This window comes from Apiospora marii, assembly GCF_038362585.1.
Source record: "Apiospora marii strain CBS 49790 chromosome Unknown utg000004l_segment0_segment1, whole genome shotgun sequence".
Classification (NCBI taxonomy): domain Eukaryota; kingdom Fungi; phylum Ascomycota; class Sordariomycetes; order Amphisphaeriales; family Apiosporaceae; genus Apiospora; species Apiospora marii.
In genome coordinates this window covers 2,229,411-2,244,119 of record NW_027117376.1, presented here as the reverse complement: position 1 = coordinate 2,244,119, position 14,709 = coordinate 2,229,411, and the positions used below count along the sequence as shown (strand labels likewise).

The 14,709-nt window shown below is 52.3% G+C and overlaps 4 protein-coding genes across 4 annotated transcripts; 1 reads left to right on the top strand and 3 right to left on the bottom strand.

Annotated features, from left to right (window-relative positions):
* Window positions 1-629: 629 nt before the first annotated feature.
* Window positions 630-6,040, top strand: PG985_007661 (uncharacterized protein; the record flags this gene model as incomplete). The annotated part of the gene is made up of 6 exons (XM_066827429.1): window positions 630-1,562; window positions 2,158-2,212; window positions 2,259-3,569; window positions 3,979-4,499; window positions 4,557-5,103; window positions 5,244-6,040. 6 exons carry the CDS (start codon window positions 630-632, stop codon window positions 6,038-6,040), a joined length of 4,164 nt encoding a protein of 1,387 aa, XP_066685104.1.
* A 301-nt stretch (window positions 6,041-6,341) lies between these two features.
* Window positions 6,342-7,211, bottom strand: PG985_007660 (uncharacterized protein; the record flags this gene model as incomplete). The annotated part of the gene is made up of 1 exon (XM_066827428.1): window positions 6,342-7,211. One exon carries the CDS (start codon window positions 7,209-7,211, stop codon window positions 6,342-6,344), a length of 870 nt encoding a protein of 289 aa, XP_066685103.1.
* Window positions 7,212-9,071: 1,860 nt separating this feature from the next.
* Window positions 9,072-10,511, bottom strand: PG985_007659 (amine oxidase- flavin-containing superfamily; the record flags this gene model as incomplete). Its single annotated transcript, XM_066827427.1, has 1 exon — window positions 9,072-10,511. One exon carries the CDS (start codon window positions 10,509-10,511, stop codon window positions 9,072-9,074), a length of 1,440 nt encoding a protein of 479 aa, XP_066685102.1.
* A 796-nt stretch (window positions 10,512-11,307) lies between these two features.
* Window positions 11,308-13,001, bottom strand: PG985_007658 (uncharacterized protein; the record flags this gene model as incomplete). The annotated part of the gene is made up of 4 exons (XM_066827426.1): window positions 11,308-12,418; window positions 12,457-12,637; window positions 12,700-12,759; window positions 12,821-13,001. 4 exons carry the CDS (start codon window positions 12,999-13,001, stop codon window positions 11,308-11,310), a joined length of 1,533 nt encoding a protein of 510 aa, XP_066685101.1.
* Window positions 13,002-14,709: the final 1,708 nt, after the last annotated feature.

Genomic DNA, 14,709 nt, shown 5'->3' with positions numbered 1-14,709 from the left:
TCTACAGCTTCCAGTGATCTGAGTGTCCGACATTTAGTCGACTGAAGGCAAGCCACTGCGACAGTAGAGACAGCTTGTACCCAACGCATGCGACGCGGGGTAGCACTATTGTTGGTTGACGTGCGTATCCACCGTGCGTATGTAAAGGGCGCTTTACGGTGCAACATGTTGCGATTCACCCCTCTTCAATACTGCAGACTACAACCAACACCACCGCCCCCTCACTACACCAGGCCGCCAATAGCTGGAGCTGTTTTTTTGTGTTGTTGCACTGCGTTTCTTGGCATGAAACAACTGACGCACAATGCGCAATCTCATCTCTGCCTCGCCAATCAATCTAGTCATAGTTTCAACCGATGAAATTTGTCGGGGCATTATGACTTGCGAGTTGGAGACAAATTTTGGCATGCGTCACTCTGGAAGCTCTCTCATGCAAAGCAAAATTGAGACTCGATGTCGCATATATTACACCAATGAGTCTCATGAACTTCTCCCTCAGGGACAACCCTGCCAAACTTCTTCCTGACACCGACTGAACCAGATTTACGAGAGCATTCACAGATTGATATCAACTCACAACCGACGTACTAAAGTAGTGCGAAAGCGAACTGAACGAAATCAGTTATCAAATGTATATCCGCGACATCAGTTCGAACATCCAGGAATTAGGAGAGGACCGTGGTCGGAAGGATGAGGGGTCATTCGAGGTAGACCTGGGGCCGTTGGGTGACCCAGACAGCGGCTACCGCACCAAGAACGACCCCCGCCCGGGCCAAGAATACCACCGCTACGACATTACACAACAGCGCAGGGGCCCTATGAGCGTCAGATGCAACATGACGGACGTGATCCATGGGGAGATGGGTGGTGGGAGCGATGAACATGCGACCTTGATTGTCCTCCTCTTCCGTTTCGACGTCTTGGAGAACGCGCGGCGAATTTCTAGGGCCGAGATCACGGTGGACTTCTTTGGAGAGGACCCGACCGACCGGTTCGCTCGCCCAGGAGTCTCTGCCATATCCTTCAACAACGAATTCTCGCTGGTCGAAGAGATAGAAACCAAGTCTGTCACGCGAGGAGCTGAAGGGAATATCGGCGTATCCCAATTTGCAGAGCTTTCAGGCTCATTGAGGTGGGAAGAGACCTCAGAGAGAACCCGCAAGTCGTATACCAGAGTAATCGGCAGCACGGATTACGAATCTTTCTCTTCCGGGGCGTATGACAGAGCCCGCTGGGTCTTGCTTGAGAATGGAAGCTTCAATTCAGGTGTTCCAAAAGTCTTTCGCACTGGGATCCTACTCAACAGAGAGGAAATGGACAAATTTGGATGCGACGTGAAGATCAGAATTAAAGCGGACGTGAGGAGCCGACTCGAGGATTTCTTTGGATGGTGGAAGCCCGATGATGACTCTGTCTTGTTCAACCCAAGGGCGAAAGTGCCTGCACGCCAACTGCAAGCTGTTGAGTCGGGGAAAGTGGACACCAAGAACCTCAGTAACGTCGACCTGGATGCAATTGGAGACATCGATTTCATGCGCTTAGGACATGGGGCTATCAAGCAGGTCAATTTGTAACTAGAATCAACCGGATACGAATGGAGCACCAACCACTCAATAATCACTCCGCTCAATGTAAAATACGTTTCATCCCTGGAACAGGTTGCCTGCAGGTTACCACACTATCTGCCTACATATGGCAAAAAGCGGAAGCAAGCCAAAACGGAAATATATGGCGAGAATGGCCAGTGACGCCCCACATGCAAGTCCTGCATGAAATCAAAAGTGTCATGTGCGGCATCAAGCATGGTGCCATCCCAGCCAATCAGCCCTTTTCAACCTTGCATAACCGCTCCGAACCTTTCCACTTAATGTGACAGAGAGGCGGGACATAAGGCGGCAAGCGTGACACGCGACCGTCATTATTTCGTGCCGACCAATACATGGACGTTGGCTATCTAGGTTGAGGCGTCACAGTGCGAGTTCGATCAATGTGTCTAGAGACTGTGGGGTAGCTAGATACCACAGGATTCGACAGCGAGGAGGAAAGGGATTTGGTAGCCTCCCACCAATCCATCGCAGAGACTAGCTTTCTGGTGACCGCTGTTGCTTTTTGCATATTACAGTTGCTTCCATTGGCGAGACTGCACTGCACGCTCAGGACACTACCAACATATCTTCACTGCCTATCGCTACGCCCGCATTCCATGTTGCAGGTAAATACAACAGAAGGCTCAGCAGCATTTGCTGATCATGGCCCAGTGTACTCCGCAGCCTTGCAAGAGCGAAATGATGGAAGTGACCCTGAATATGATTCAGCAATTGACTCGGATGGAGACGACAGCGACTATGATGGTGGCAACTATCGAACTCTCGGCGAGGACGACGAGGGCGAGGACGAGGATGACCCACATTCGCAGGGAGAACCTTCATGGGACCAACAAGTCCACGTTAGACTTGACACTGCCGTGAAAGATATCCTTGAACGCCCAGATACTAGCTCCTATGATTGGACTAACATGGAGAGTTGCGTGGCGTTCATGAGCGAATACGAAGATGTACTCGGAGAAAGAGCTGCCTCCAAAGGAAATATTCTTCATCGCCTGATAGACGGCCTGTCCTCGATGGGAATTAGCAGGCACAAGCACTTGGACTCGGTGGTTACGCTCATTGTTCAGCGTTACCCAAGGCTGCTCGAAATGTTTGACTCGCCTGACCACAAAGAAACACCCCTTTACGCGGCCACATTGGGAAGGAAGTCAAGCATAGTTCTGGCCTTATTGAAGGGCGTCAAAAGCACCGACCATGACCTGATGCGCAACGTCCTTGCCCTAAAGGCGAAGGAAGAAAACACTTGTTTGCACATCGCCTTCGAAAAGTCTCTGGGGGAAAACGCAATTCAAGCTATGCTCGAATTTGCTGACGACACAATTCTCGCAGCTCCGAACTTGCAGGGATTTACACCCCTACATCTGGCAGTGCATTTCAACGGTGGCAGCGAAGCCAGAACAAAGACTGTCATCCAGATGCTTCGTATGTCAAACACGGCCCTCTCTATACGAAGTAAATCCGGTTTGTCTATCTATCAGCGCCACATCGATACTCGTAACCAAGAGCGCATGGTGTATAAAACAGAAGTCACGAAACTGAAAGCTGCCATTGCCATGGCGGACGAATCAACACCCCAGAGGTCGACCCCTAAATCTTCGGAAAGAAACAGTCAATTCAGAAACAACGAAGTGGTACCTTCGCCACAGATGATGGATTTCCCTGGAGACACCAGAGAGCATAGTCATGGGAGGGACTTTGGGCCGCAAGTGAGAGATGGCTCCCCAGCGCGATGGCACGAATACGACCGAGAAACGTTCCACCCGCTTGGTCCGAGATCCGATATGGAGTTCTCGCATCAGACAGACAGTGATAGCGGGTTCGCCAACAGAGATAACACCGTTGAGTTGGACCCAAGAAAAATACGGTTGGATCCTAGGCGCCGAGCCAGTATCCGCGATGGGGATAATAAGAGCAGAATTGATTCGAACCAGGTCGCCCATCAGAGACATCACGCCAGAGCCCGTACGATTCACTCATCAGAAGATAGGTTTAATCCGCTGAAGTTCCTGGTGAAGGATGTAGCCGATGAAGCGGACAAGTCGGCTTTGGAACAAAAAGACAAGTTTCTGGCAGAAAAACTTTCGCGGCAGCACGTGCAGCCCACCAGCGGTCCAGTTGGGGCAGTTCCTCGAACTGAAGGGAAGGGCGCGAATGACGAACCAAAACATGAATTGCGAAAAGCGAAAAACAGACACAAACAACGCCTGCAAGCTTCTGACGCGATAAAACAAGAAATCAAGCTTGAATGCATGAGAAGTTTTTCACACAAAGTAGCTTCCAAGATCCTGCATGGCAGCAATCCCAGAGGTGATGGCAACCCAACACTTAACAACCAAATCCGTATCTATTTAAAGCTAACACCAAAAACCAGACGTCCAGATTAGCTTGGATTTTGCGACCCCGATGAGCGCCAAGTTTCGGGCCTTCAAGGATACCTTCAGTTCTGTTACCTTTGATGATATCCTCCAATATGTCTATCTGCCAACTGTGCATTGGACGGATAAAGACTCACTTAATAGTGCAAAGAACTACGAGGAAAACCACGAGCAAGAGGAACAGGGGCGGGGACGCGAGGATGTTTCACGTATCTTTAATTGGCTTCGCGAACAAAAAGTCAATCGGATCATCAAGGTCATCGTGGAGGACTATGAGAAGCCAGCACACAGCGACAATGCTGTTGTGGCAGCCCTCAGGGGATTTCATGTCGAAGTCTTGCACTGGCTCAAGATTGACCTTGACCCCTTTACCATTTTGCGCATCGGCGAGGATATCCGTGAACTGAAGTTGCGATGGAGTGGTAGTAACACCGCATTGCGTGCGTGGGGCGACCCTTATGGGCTGAGGCAGTTAGGGCACTTGAACAAGGTGTATTTGGAGTTGGTCGAAGAAGAGGTATCATATTCACCACCCTGCGTGCTTTGCAATTTGTTTGACTGACGGCGTTTACAGAACTTGGAAGACCACAAGACTACGGATGCCAATGTGGATGCTTTCAGAAAAAGATTAAGTCAAGCGGCTAGTCTCAGTGAGGACGAAAACAACATGAATCCGGACATACAAATCCCATACCTGGCGTCGTGTGGGGGAAGAGATATAAGCGTTGAATTGCTGCGGCCCGTATTCCATGGGAGTCGGTCTAATAAGAACAAGACAACATCCGGTCCCAAAGTTCCAAACACGGAGAACCACAGATGGCTCGACACGATGAAGGCGTTCGGGAAAAAAATGGCCACGATTTGGGAAACTACGAAGAGGTCGGCAGACATGGAACGAGACAATTTCAAAAAGGCAACAACAGGAACCAAAAAGACACTGCCCGACACCATTGAACCGGTTGTTGTGGCCCTGATAGACGATGGGGCAGACATACTACAACTAAGTTCGAGCGTCGGTGATATTCAGTGGAAAGGCAACTCCCTCAGCTATGGTTCGATCGACAACAATAACTCACCCACGGATGAGCGCAATCACTCTCTTGCTGAGTCTACGAATGGACGTACGTGCAGAAATCCGCCCCTTTTCAGTCTTACCTTGTCCCCCTTTCCGCTGATCGACGACAATTTGTTTGCAACTATGGATCTGATCCGCAACGAGTGCGGGCTTTCTATACCCTCTACTGAACTGACACGAAAATAGATGGCACGGTCATGGCCCATATGATCTACCAAGTTTGTCCAATGGTCAAGCTTTACGTGATTCGAATGGAGCACAAGCGATCGGAGAGCGGCACGGAAGCAACAGTCGACCCCGAGAGTGCCGCTACGGCAATTGAGGCCGCGGTGGAGCAGAAAGTCAACGTCATCTCCATGTCGTGGACCGTGTCCAAAGATTCAAGTGATAACCTGAGACGTGCTGTTGTGCGGGCCCACGCCGCCAATATCCTTATGTTCGCATCCAGCTGCGACGGTGGCTACTTCAGGAACGACACCTGGCCTGTTGCCATCAACCGCGACTGGTTCTTTCGCATTGGCGCCGCCACAGCCGAGGGTGCCCCCTTCAAGTGGGCCGGGGAACCTAACGACCTCGACTACATCCTGCCAGGCGTCGACGTGGCCCAGGAGAACCCCAAAACGAGGCCGGCCAAGGATGTCAAGTACGGCGACACCCTGGCCGAGATGAGTCTCCAGACCGGGTCTTCCGTGGCCACCGCGCTCGCAGCCGGTACAGCGGCAATGCTGTTGACGTGCGTCAAGCTGCTTGCATACCAAGACAAGGAGAAGGCATCCATCCCCGCTCAACTCCAGAAACGAGAACATATGGCGGGCATGCTCGACAGACTCGGTAAAACTCCAAACAAATTCCTGCCGGTCTGGGACACGTTTGACACCAAAACATGGAACGGGTTTGCAGACTGCCCCAATGTAAGCAAAAGGATGGACATGGTGACCGAAAGGATCCAGACCTTGATTCCGCTCGCCGCCTTCAACAAGTAATAAGGAAATGCCGGCTTCAAGAGTAATGGACCCGTAGGCTAGCACCGACAACAGGAACTGGAAACAGGAAACGAGAGGAAGCAGTTTAATTAGAGTTTGTGCAATCTAAATGACCTTTAGTGCTCTACAATAGGGGTTGGACCTTCATATAAACTTGACATTTTACGTACAATAAGTAGACCTTTCCTCAGGTGCAAGCAACTCGTTATTCAGCATCTACGACGCTATCGGATTTCCCTTCCCGGCAAAACAGAGCTATGCGAAGGGACGAAACCAAGCAGCTGCTATGTTGAACTACTTTTCATAGCTCCGAAACCCTCGTGTCTTTCGACGGAGAGTTCGTATTGCATCCACATCTTTCTTCGGCAGTCTTGACCACATCCTCACCCGATACCATTTCCATGGCTTCATGGAGGCTGAGAAGCCTTGCGCCAATGTGACCACTCATGATATGGCACTTCTCCTTCATGTTGCGGGCCAAAGCCAGCCGCTTGCTCTGAGGCAATCTCTCAGCTTCCCTCCACTCGAAATGCCCTTCCATGTGATAAATGCTCGTCTCCCAGTGTTCGAGAAGCTCCAAACGCGGAATGCGTCTTGGTATCTCCGCTACTAGGACGTCCTTACCCCCTTCCTGCACACAGAAGGAGTACCAATTCCGCTCGAACCGTGACGGCGGCACTTTGCGTGCCGGTTCGGGCACTGTGACCGCCATTTCATACTCCTCGTGCCCATCAATGGCCTCAGTGACGACCTGGAATCGCTCCATACTCGTCCAACGTTTGGCCCCGAGATGGCGCAGGCGATCGCAGAAGATGTCTTCGGCCTTTTGGTCTGTTAAACGACTGTATGTACGCCCAAAACGATCGATGCGAAGGTAATCGAAATCGACGAGCGTGGCATCCTCCAGCGCTAGAATCTCTCGGGAACCTGGCTTGGGATAGCAGAATACGTTGGTATGCAGAGCGGTAAACACAAGTCTTGGGGCATCTGGAGAGCTGGTGTTGAGGAACCGCTTGGCCGCGCGATCGTACGCCGTTGGGAGACGGGGCTCGGAAGGAGCTTTTGGTCCATAATCATCGGTATCAAACCAGCCAAGAACCGTCCAAGCAAACGGGCCGTTGGGCAGGGGAAAGTGGTGATACCATTTGACTGGGTAGTTCTCATATTCCATAGCTAGCACACTGCATTCGAGAATACGGTGTTTTCAGCATGCATCTTCGAAGGGTTTCAAACAGCCAAAACTCACATCAACAAGATAAAAAATATCGTTAATGCAATCTTCTTGATGAGGACACCCGGCTGACTGGGGGCCAACTGCGCTGGTTCAACCCACCTTACGGACGGGATCGGGATGAACTTCATGATAGGGGAACTCTCAAACTGGGATAAGCCTCGATATCTGATTTGCGAGGATCACTTTGGCTCAGCTGCGAGGGCGGCCTGCAGGGATCGGGTACCGGAACTTGGATTCGGACTGGTTGCAAGCAGAGCCTGATGGGGTGAAGAAAAACCACATAAGTGAATGGACATATCAAGATCGAAGGAGTTGCAGATTGGTGCAGCTGGCACTGTTCGAAACCTGGATAAATTTTGACTGACGTGGAACTGCGGTCAGAGAGTGGCGTGAGGAGAAGTTGAACCACGATTGATGACAGATTTCGAGTTGGTTCGGGATCCGGCCCCTATGCCAGGGATGCGCATTGGTCCACCAGGCAACAGTTTGATCATTTTATGCCTGGAGAAAGATGTATGTTGCGAGGTTAGGACAGAAGATGGAGGTCAAAATGCCCTTTCGCTATCGATGCAATGTGTCACCCTCATGATCAGTATCACTCTATTTCTGCTGTAAGCAAAGTAGAAGACATAAAAAAAGGAGGCGATTAGGTACTCGATTGATAGGCCATTTCCGCGAAATAAAGTCTCAATCCCTTACGTCTAGCGATATGCATATGTCACACCTAGTAAAATCCATTGCATAGCGGTACAAGTAGTCTGCAGACTCAACTTCAGCCATCAATCTATTTCGTCCCCACTAGATTGGTTATAGCTTTCGGCGATGAATGTATGCGTATCGGCGTTAACTAAGTATATGCATCAACGTTCATGGTAGCGGACTGAGCGACGACGATTACGCCATCCAGTGTTACTTGAAGCTTCCTGCATTGTGTCATAGGCCACAATATCCGAAAGCAGTTCCTGAGCTTCGGTTCTCGAGCTAGGTGCCCACGAATATATTGACGCGACCGCCAGCGACCCAGGTGAGACGCTGCAAACGCTTGGTCCTGCGCAGGCTGTCTTCACCACGACCATGGAGACAGTCGCCATGGCCCCGCTGATGAAGGGACTGGGCGTCTAGGCAGGCCCTGACTGTCAATAGTGCAACATCACCGCGCATTCGTGCATTGATTTTAAGTCAACAATGTTAACACTTGATCGGCTCATGCATATCCTAGTACTCGGAACCCCGAGCTCCGTGTGTCTGTAGACCGTGAACCTAAACCTTCCACCCCGAAAGCCTAAATTATGTACCGTGTACCCTGAACTCCGAACCCCTGAACCCCTGAGCCCCTTTCAGGGTGTGAACTGTGTAGAAAGCCTATTCCACCCCTTCTCACTGAGTGAGACCCTTCGTTGAATTAACTTGCCTGAACTGCAGCTTCGACTTCTTAGATCTGATTGGTTCTTACGGTGCAGAGAGCCAGAAGCAGTTCCGAGAGGTCCGTCGGCAATATGATCTTGGGGGCATCTTTCGGAAATGGCCCATCACTCAATATCTATCTTACCAGGTCCTAACCATGAAGGTACCCCGCCCTTCGCTTGTTGTTTTATATTGAATCTGCCAAGAATGAATATGAGCGAACGTGGTCTGATTTATGGATGCGTGTAGTTAATTTTCGATCATTAGAAATGATTTGATGTCTGGCATTGACGAGTGTCATAATATATATTATTGCAATTGTCATAATCACCATAAACAACTGCCGCAGTGGCATAACCACCAACTTGATCTAGATACCGTGCACTTCCTTTTTCAAAGTGACGCCAACATGATCGGAAGCACATAGTCCTCGGTAAATTTCCACAGCGCACTGGAGTCCTGCGTATGCCAGGCCGCCCCATTATAGAACGTGTTCCGACACCCTTGCAGCGAAAAGAGCTCCTCATAGAAGCCGTCGGCGATCTTGTCATTGGGCACCATGAGGTTAAAGGGGGAGTGGTTCGAGAACTTTAACCAATCGGGCCGAGTGACCGGCAGGCCGTTCTCCTTCTGATATCTCTGCACGTCGGCGACAATGTTGGCTTTGACGTCGTCGTCGGACAGGCCCGTGTCGGGGCTGCCGTAGTACACGTTGGTGATGAACCGATCGCCGGGCAGCGGGATCGAGTACAGGGTGTGGATCCCCGGCAGCTCCGGGACGCCGTAGGGGCGGCCGGCCCCGCCGTGGTTCACATAGGTTACCGAGGGGTCGAGTCCGGTGTTGTTGAGGACGCCGACGTAATACCCGTTGGCGAAGAACTCGCCGAACAAGCGGCGCTCCTCCGAAGAGAGATCGTACGAGGCCAGATTGCCGAGAACGGGCGGGATGGTGGAGAGAATCTTCTTGGCGACGATCAACTTGGACCCGGCCGGTGTCTGGACGGCCACACGAACTTCGCCGGGGAGAGATCGGTCCATCGCTACCACGGTGGAGTCGAACAAAACGTCGGGGCCCAACTCCTCGGCGGCCCGGCGGTAGAGCTCCGTGACGGAGTGCTGGTCCACACTGAGGAATCCGTTCTTGAAGGCGTTGCATTCGTCCTCGTTCAGGTACTTGAAGTGGTACAGCATGCTGATGTCCAGGAGCGGCACCGCGCCCTGGTTGTACTGAAAAACCTGCGGCACCAGGTCCCCCAAGTCGTACTTTGCCACGAACTCGCCAAAGGACAGCAGCAGGTCCGGGTGCACGGCGTAGCTCATGTTGAAGCTGTCCTGCAGAGCGGGGAACTCGCGCAGGTGGCTCAGGTACCAGTCCACGGCCGCCAGAAAAGCCGACGCGTGCGGCGCGGCGAAGTCGGCCGCCTTGCCTGTGGAAAAGTCGACATACGCGTTCGTCGGGGCGGCGGCGCCGGCCCCGGACGGCTTCAGGGCGAGGCCGAAGCGCGCGAAGTAGTCCTTGGCCACGTCATTGGCGAAGGCCTGGACCCCGATGTCGATTGGGGTCCCCGAGACGGGATCGACCCAGGCTTCGGCGTGGCCGCCGAGCGTGTCCCGCTTCTCGATGACGAGGACGGACTTGCCGTGGTCCCGCAGCCGCATCGAGCTGTATACGCCCGAGGAGCCGCCTCCCACGATGACGACGTCTCGCCGATAGACGTCGCGTGGGTCATACTCGGCGGGGTCCGTTGCCGGAGATGGAGAGTCGGGGTCGGTGGCGCTGCCGAGAGCGGCGACCGCGGATAGGACGGTCAAAAGTCTCAGATACTTCACCATCATGTCGGAGGGATTTCGGTACCAGTCTTGTGTGTCGCAGCGAGCCGAATAGATGTGTCTCGAGTGGAGTAAATAACAAAATCGGATGAAGCGGGCGGCGGGACTCGCACGGTGGCGCTTGGGTTTATATAAACGCTGCACAATACTGCAAACCCCTGTTGCACACTAGTTGCATGCACCGTTTGTTGGGTTGTGCCGCGCATGACGGGAAGAAGTAGTGTTTGGTACGGCTTGCTGCATCCCTTTGGCGCCAGGGGTGCCGCAGCCACGACTGATATTGCCCTTTTTGGCATCGAGCCATCAGAATCGTGCCGCGGCGTAACCTTGGTCTACAACATGAAAAGCAAACATAACAGGTCGGATCTGACCCAACAAGAGGAGATCAAGAGGCACATTGGTAAAAACGGCCATTCTGAGCCCCAATGTATTACCAACCCTCTTGGTTACCTCAAGTCCCGTCATTCTCCGTAATCCCGTGGAAATCATGCTCAATGCGTATTTGTATATTTTTTGCACAGAGTCAGCGCTAGTGGAACAATTCAGCAGTTTATGATATGTCAGGTGCATATTGTAGGCCCGGAACTGAGCAGGCCCGGCATGAGTAGTGCCATGCACCCCAATCCTCCAGGATTTGGCGTAATTTCTGAGACCCCATCACAACATGATTGGTGTGTGTATATTCAGCATCTAAATTTCCAAAGTAGGAACCGTGATGTGATAAAAGACATCTACAATCCATATCCCCCACAATATTTGCCCTACATGCCACGATCTAACGTGGCACAATCTCAACATCCTAGCCCTCTGATTCGAGATCACTACAGAGTTCCGTGCGGGGACGGAAAACCAGGTTTGGACCGTCGTGCTCGCCTGTGAAGATGTCATACAACTGGTACTCCCCGGTTCGGTCTCTGCCATCTTTCCTTCCCGGCATTCCGGCACCAAGAGCCCCTGCGGCGCCGGGAGCTACCTCGAAATCGAAGTACCAAATTGTGCGAGCCAGCGTCAGACTTGCTTCCAGATAAGCCATCGATTTGCCGAGGCATGAACGCTCTCCAGCTAGAAAGGGATGGAATGCTTTTCGCATGGCTGCAGGGTTCCCAGCCTTCCCTGTCCGCGTCCCCAATGTTGGATCGCTTGTGGGAGGGTTCAACCATCGCTCCGGTTTCCATTCGTACGAGTCCGGAAAGTAGTCTTCATTGTGGAACAGGGAGTACAGATGGACGCCTACCTGGGTACCGGGCGGAACGACATGTCCGTCCACGATCCAGGGCCTGGTACTCGTGTCTTTGGGATTCAGCTGTCGCCACGAGGTACTCGTGGTTGGCGGCGACATGCGCATCGTCTCGTCGATGCAAGCCCGAAGGTAGGTGCAGCCGTTGAGCTGAGCACCAGCGCAAATCTCCCGGCCGGACTTGAACGTAGACCTTATCTCGGTCGCGAGGGCAGTGTACGCCGCCGGGCTGCGAGATAAATAGAAAAAAGCGGCGCTCATTGCGGCTGCCGTGGTGCTGCCACCGGCCAGGATGAACAAGACAGCTTCGGGCCACAGTTCGCCGTCGTAGATACCCTGTTCCCCCTTGCCTACGTGGTTGGCCACCGCCGAGTAGAGATCGTGGTGGGCGTCTTTGTCCTCGGCCATGCGCGCCTTGATCATGGTGTGCAATAGTCGGCGGAACTTAAGCAGCTTCGGGGCGCCTAGCAACATGAACAGCTTCTCAAAGGGCTTGAGAAGTGGCCACAGCATGTACGTGTTGATGCGCCAGGACATGCCGTCGATCACCGCCTGGAGGAAGCGGTGGGATTCCTCCGTTTGGGTGTTGAAACGGTACCCGAAGGACAGCAAGCCGATGATGTCCAGACCCAGTCGTTCGCACCGTGGGGACATGTTGACAATCTCTGCTCTTCTGGAAGATGCCAGGAGCTGTCTCAGGAAGACATTCACCTCCCTGCCCATCGTGACCTCAAAGGCACGTAGGAGCGCTCGGTCAGGGCTTGGCCCATGTACTTTCGCTTCCTGCGAGCTTGATCCTTGTCGATTGCATTGATGACGCTGGGGTATTTGGCCGTCAACTGAGAGCCGTGGTAGGCGTAGCCTTTCACCAATCTGGGGTTCAGGTATATATCTTCTGGGATGTCAGAGCAAAGGTACAGCCAGCGAGAAGTGCAGCATTGGACGGGTGCTTACCTTGGAATGCCGTGGCTGTGTTGAAGACGAGTTGTGTCGGACCCTGTCGGACTACCGGCCCTGGATCATGAGTTAGATAACACGTATTATTTTCAAGGCTAGGGGCAGGATATGTAGATACCATATCGTTCGAAGTTTCGGTAGGTGGCCAAGTGATGGTTCTTTTGGAGCGCGTGCCACCCGGCATGGCCATTCGTAAATCTAGCCAGAACCGGTCCCGCGTACCGACGCAATGGATCAAAGAAGACGCGGTAGCTCAATAGGAAGACCTGTTCCCGACGGTATTCAGCCAATGTCTCCATACGCTAGCTAGCACACACTGTTCGCGAAGGGAGGGGGGCATCTTACCAATGGAACAAGGAAATAGGCGGCACAGAGTGCCACTGCCCTCATATCGCCCATCTTTCTCGGCGTGTGGGCTGCACTAATGCGTATTATTGATGGAAGGTGTCCAAGTCTGCCACGAAGGATAGATGGAAGTGACAGAATCTGATTCAAGATCCTGTGGGCATTTTGGAATAATGGTAACCGCCCTGGGAGGGGGTGGTCGAACAGCCAACTGCACAAGCAAGGGATGGAGGTTGCCAAGTCCTCGGGCCGTCTCCAATACAACGCGGCACAGCACGATTACCCCAAACGTGTTCTCAAGTAGAAACCTGCTTCTTTTAAAGACATTCGAAAGACGCATTTCAACCCTAAAATTCTTATGCTTCTCCCCCGCGACCAGGACGCCGATACGTCTTTGCAGTTAGTGCCATGGCCGCCCTCTCCTCCACCAACCCACCTCGCTTACGATATGGAGCTTATACCTCCCTCTTTACCCTTGCTAAGATTGGTTTCATAGGCCACGGGAGACAGTTGTCGCCAAGAAGATAACCAACGAGAGAAGGGAAGAATGCTCAATCGGAGCAAGCGAGCTCGGTCACTTGCGTTGGTGGTCTGGCCGTGTTGGTGCCATGTGTGTCAACATCAACTAGTAGCGGAAATGGTCAGCCTGAGTAGACGGTAATACACCACAATATTTATTCTTCCAAATAAAGATGGCCATAGATTAGGAATGATTGAAGCGCTTCAGCTCCTTGCGGATCCGTCGCCGCGCTGAGGCCAGTCGCCACCAGCTTGTCCCCCCTGCCGTTGCAGCTGATAATGAGTCATCAAGGTCTCAGCGAGGACGACGACGAGTAGACCAACCGAGGTGACAAGGCTAGGCCGAGGCCGCATCCAGTGAAACAAACCTGGAGGAATGGAAGGAGGAAAGGGCTCACACGAGGTCAACAAGGCAGTACCAGGCTTTATAGATCGATAGTAGAATGATTCATACTCGACATAAAGATATGAAATCTAGAAAACATGCAGTCTAGCCTCATGTTAAGGGGGAATCGACCTCTTCTTGGATTTGTCTAACTTGTTCATCTATACCGGCGGGCAAGCCGTAAGTCGTTTGTTTGTGCCGGGGAGCTTTGGTATGAGTCGAAAAAGAAGAAAACCTACGATATAGGTGGTAGGCCTCTGTGACCACCCAATCTAAGCACGACGCAGCTCATTATGTGTGTCTCGTAGGGGCCACACCTTTTGATTACATATGCGGCTCTTCCAAGAAGAATAATAATCACAGATGTGCGCCTCTGTTATGGGGGGCGGATCACGAATAAGACTTCGACTTCACGCAATCGGCCCGTGACCAATTCCGAGCTGATAATAACCCCTTTGAACTAATTTATCTTCCGACCAGGCTCTAAGAGTCAAGGAAGATAATGCTGTGCAATCTATCCAGGATTGAACACAAAACGTGATGATGGCCAATACAGTAGCAGTGTACGGATGCAGGCTCCAGAGTCGTGCAGGTGGTAGACTGCTTAGTAAGACGGGGCCACACGCTACCGCTGTGGCTGGTGCCACATCCAGCCACAAAACATGGATTGACAAAAATCGACAGACATTCTGAACGGACCACATCGTCTCCCTCCTTGAATAGGCGGTGGTTTCAATACTGGTAGCGAGTGACGGGTG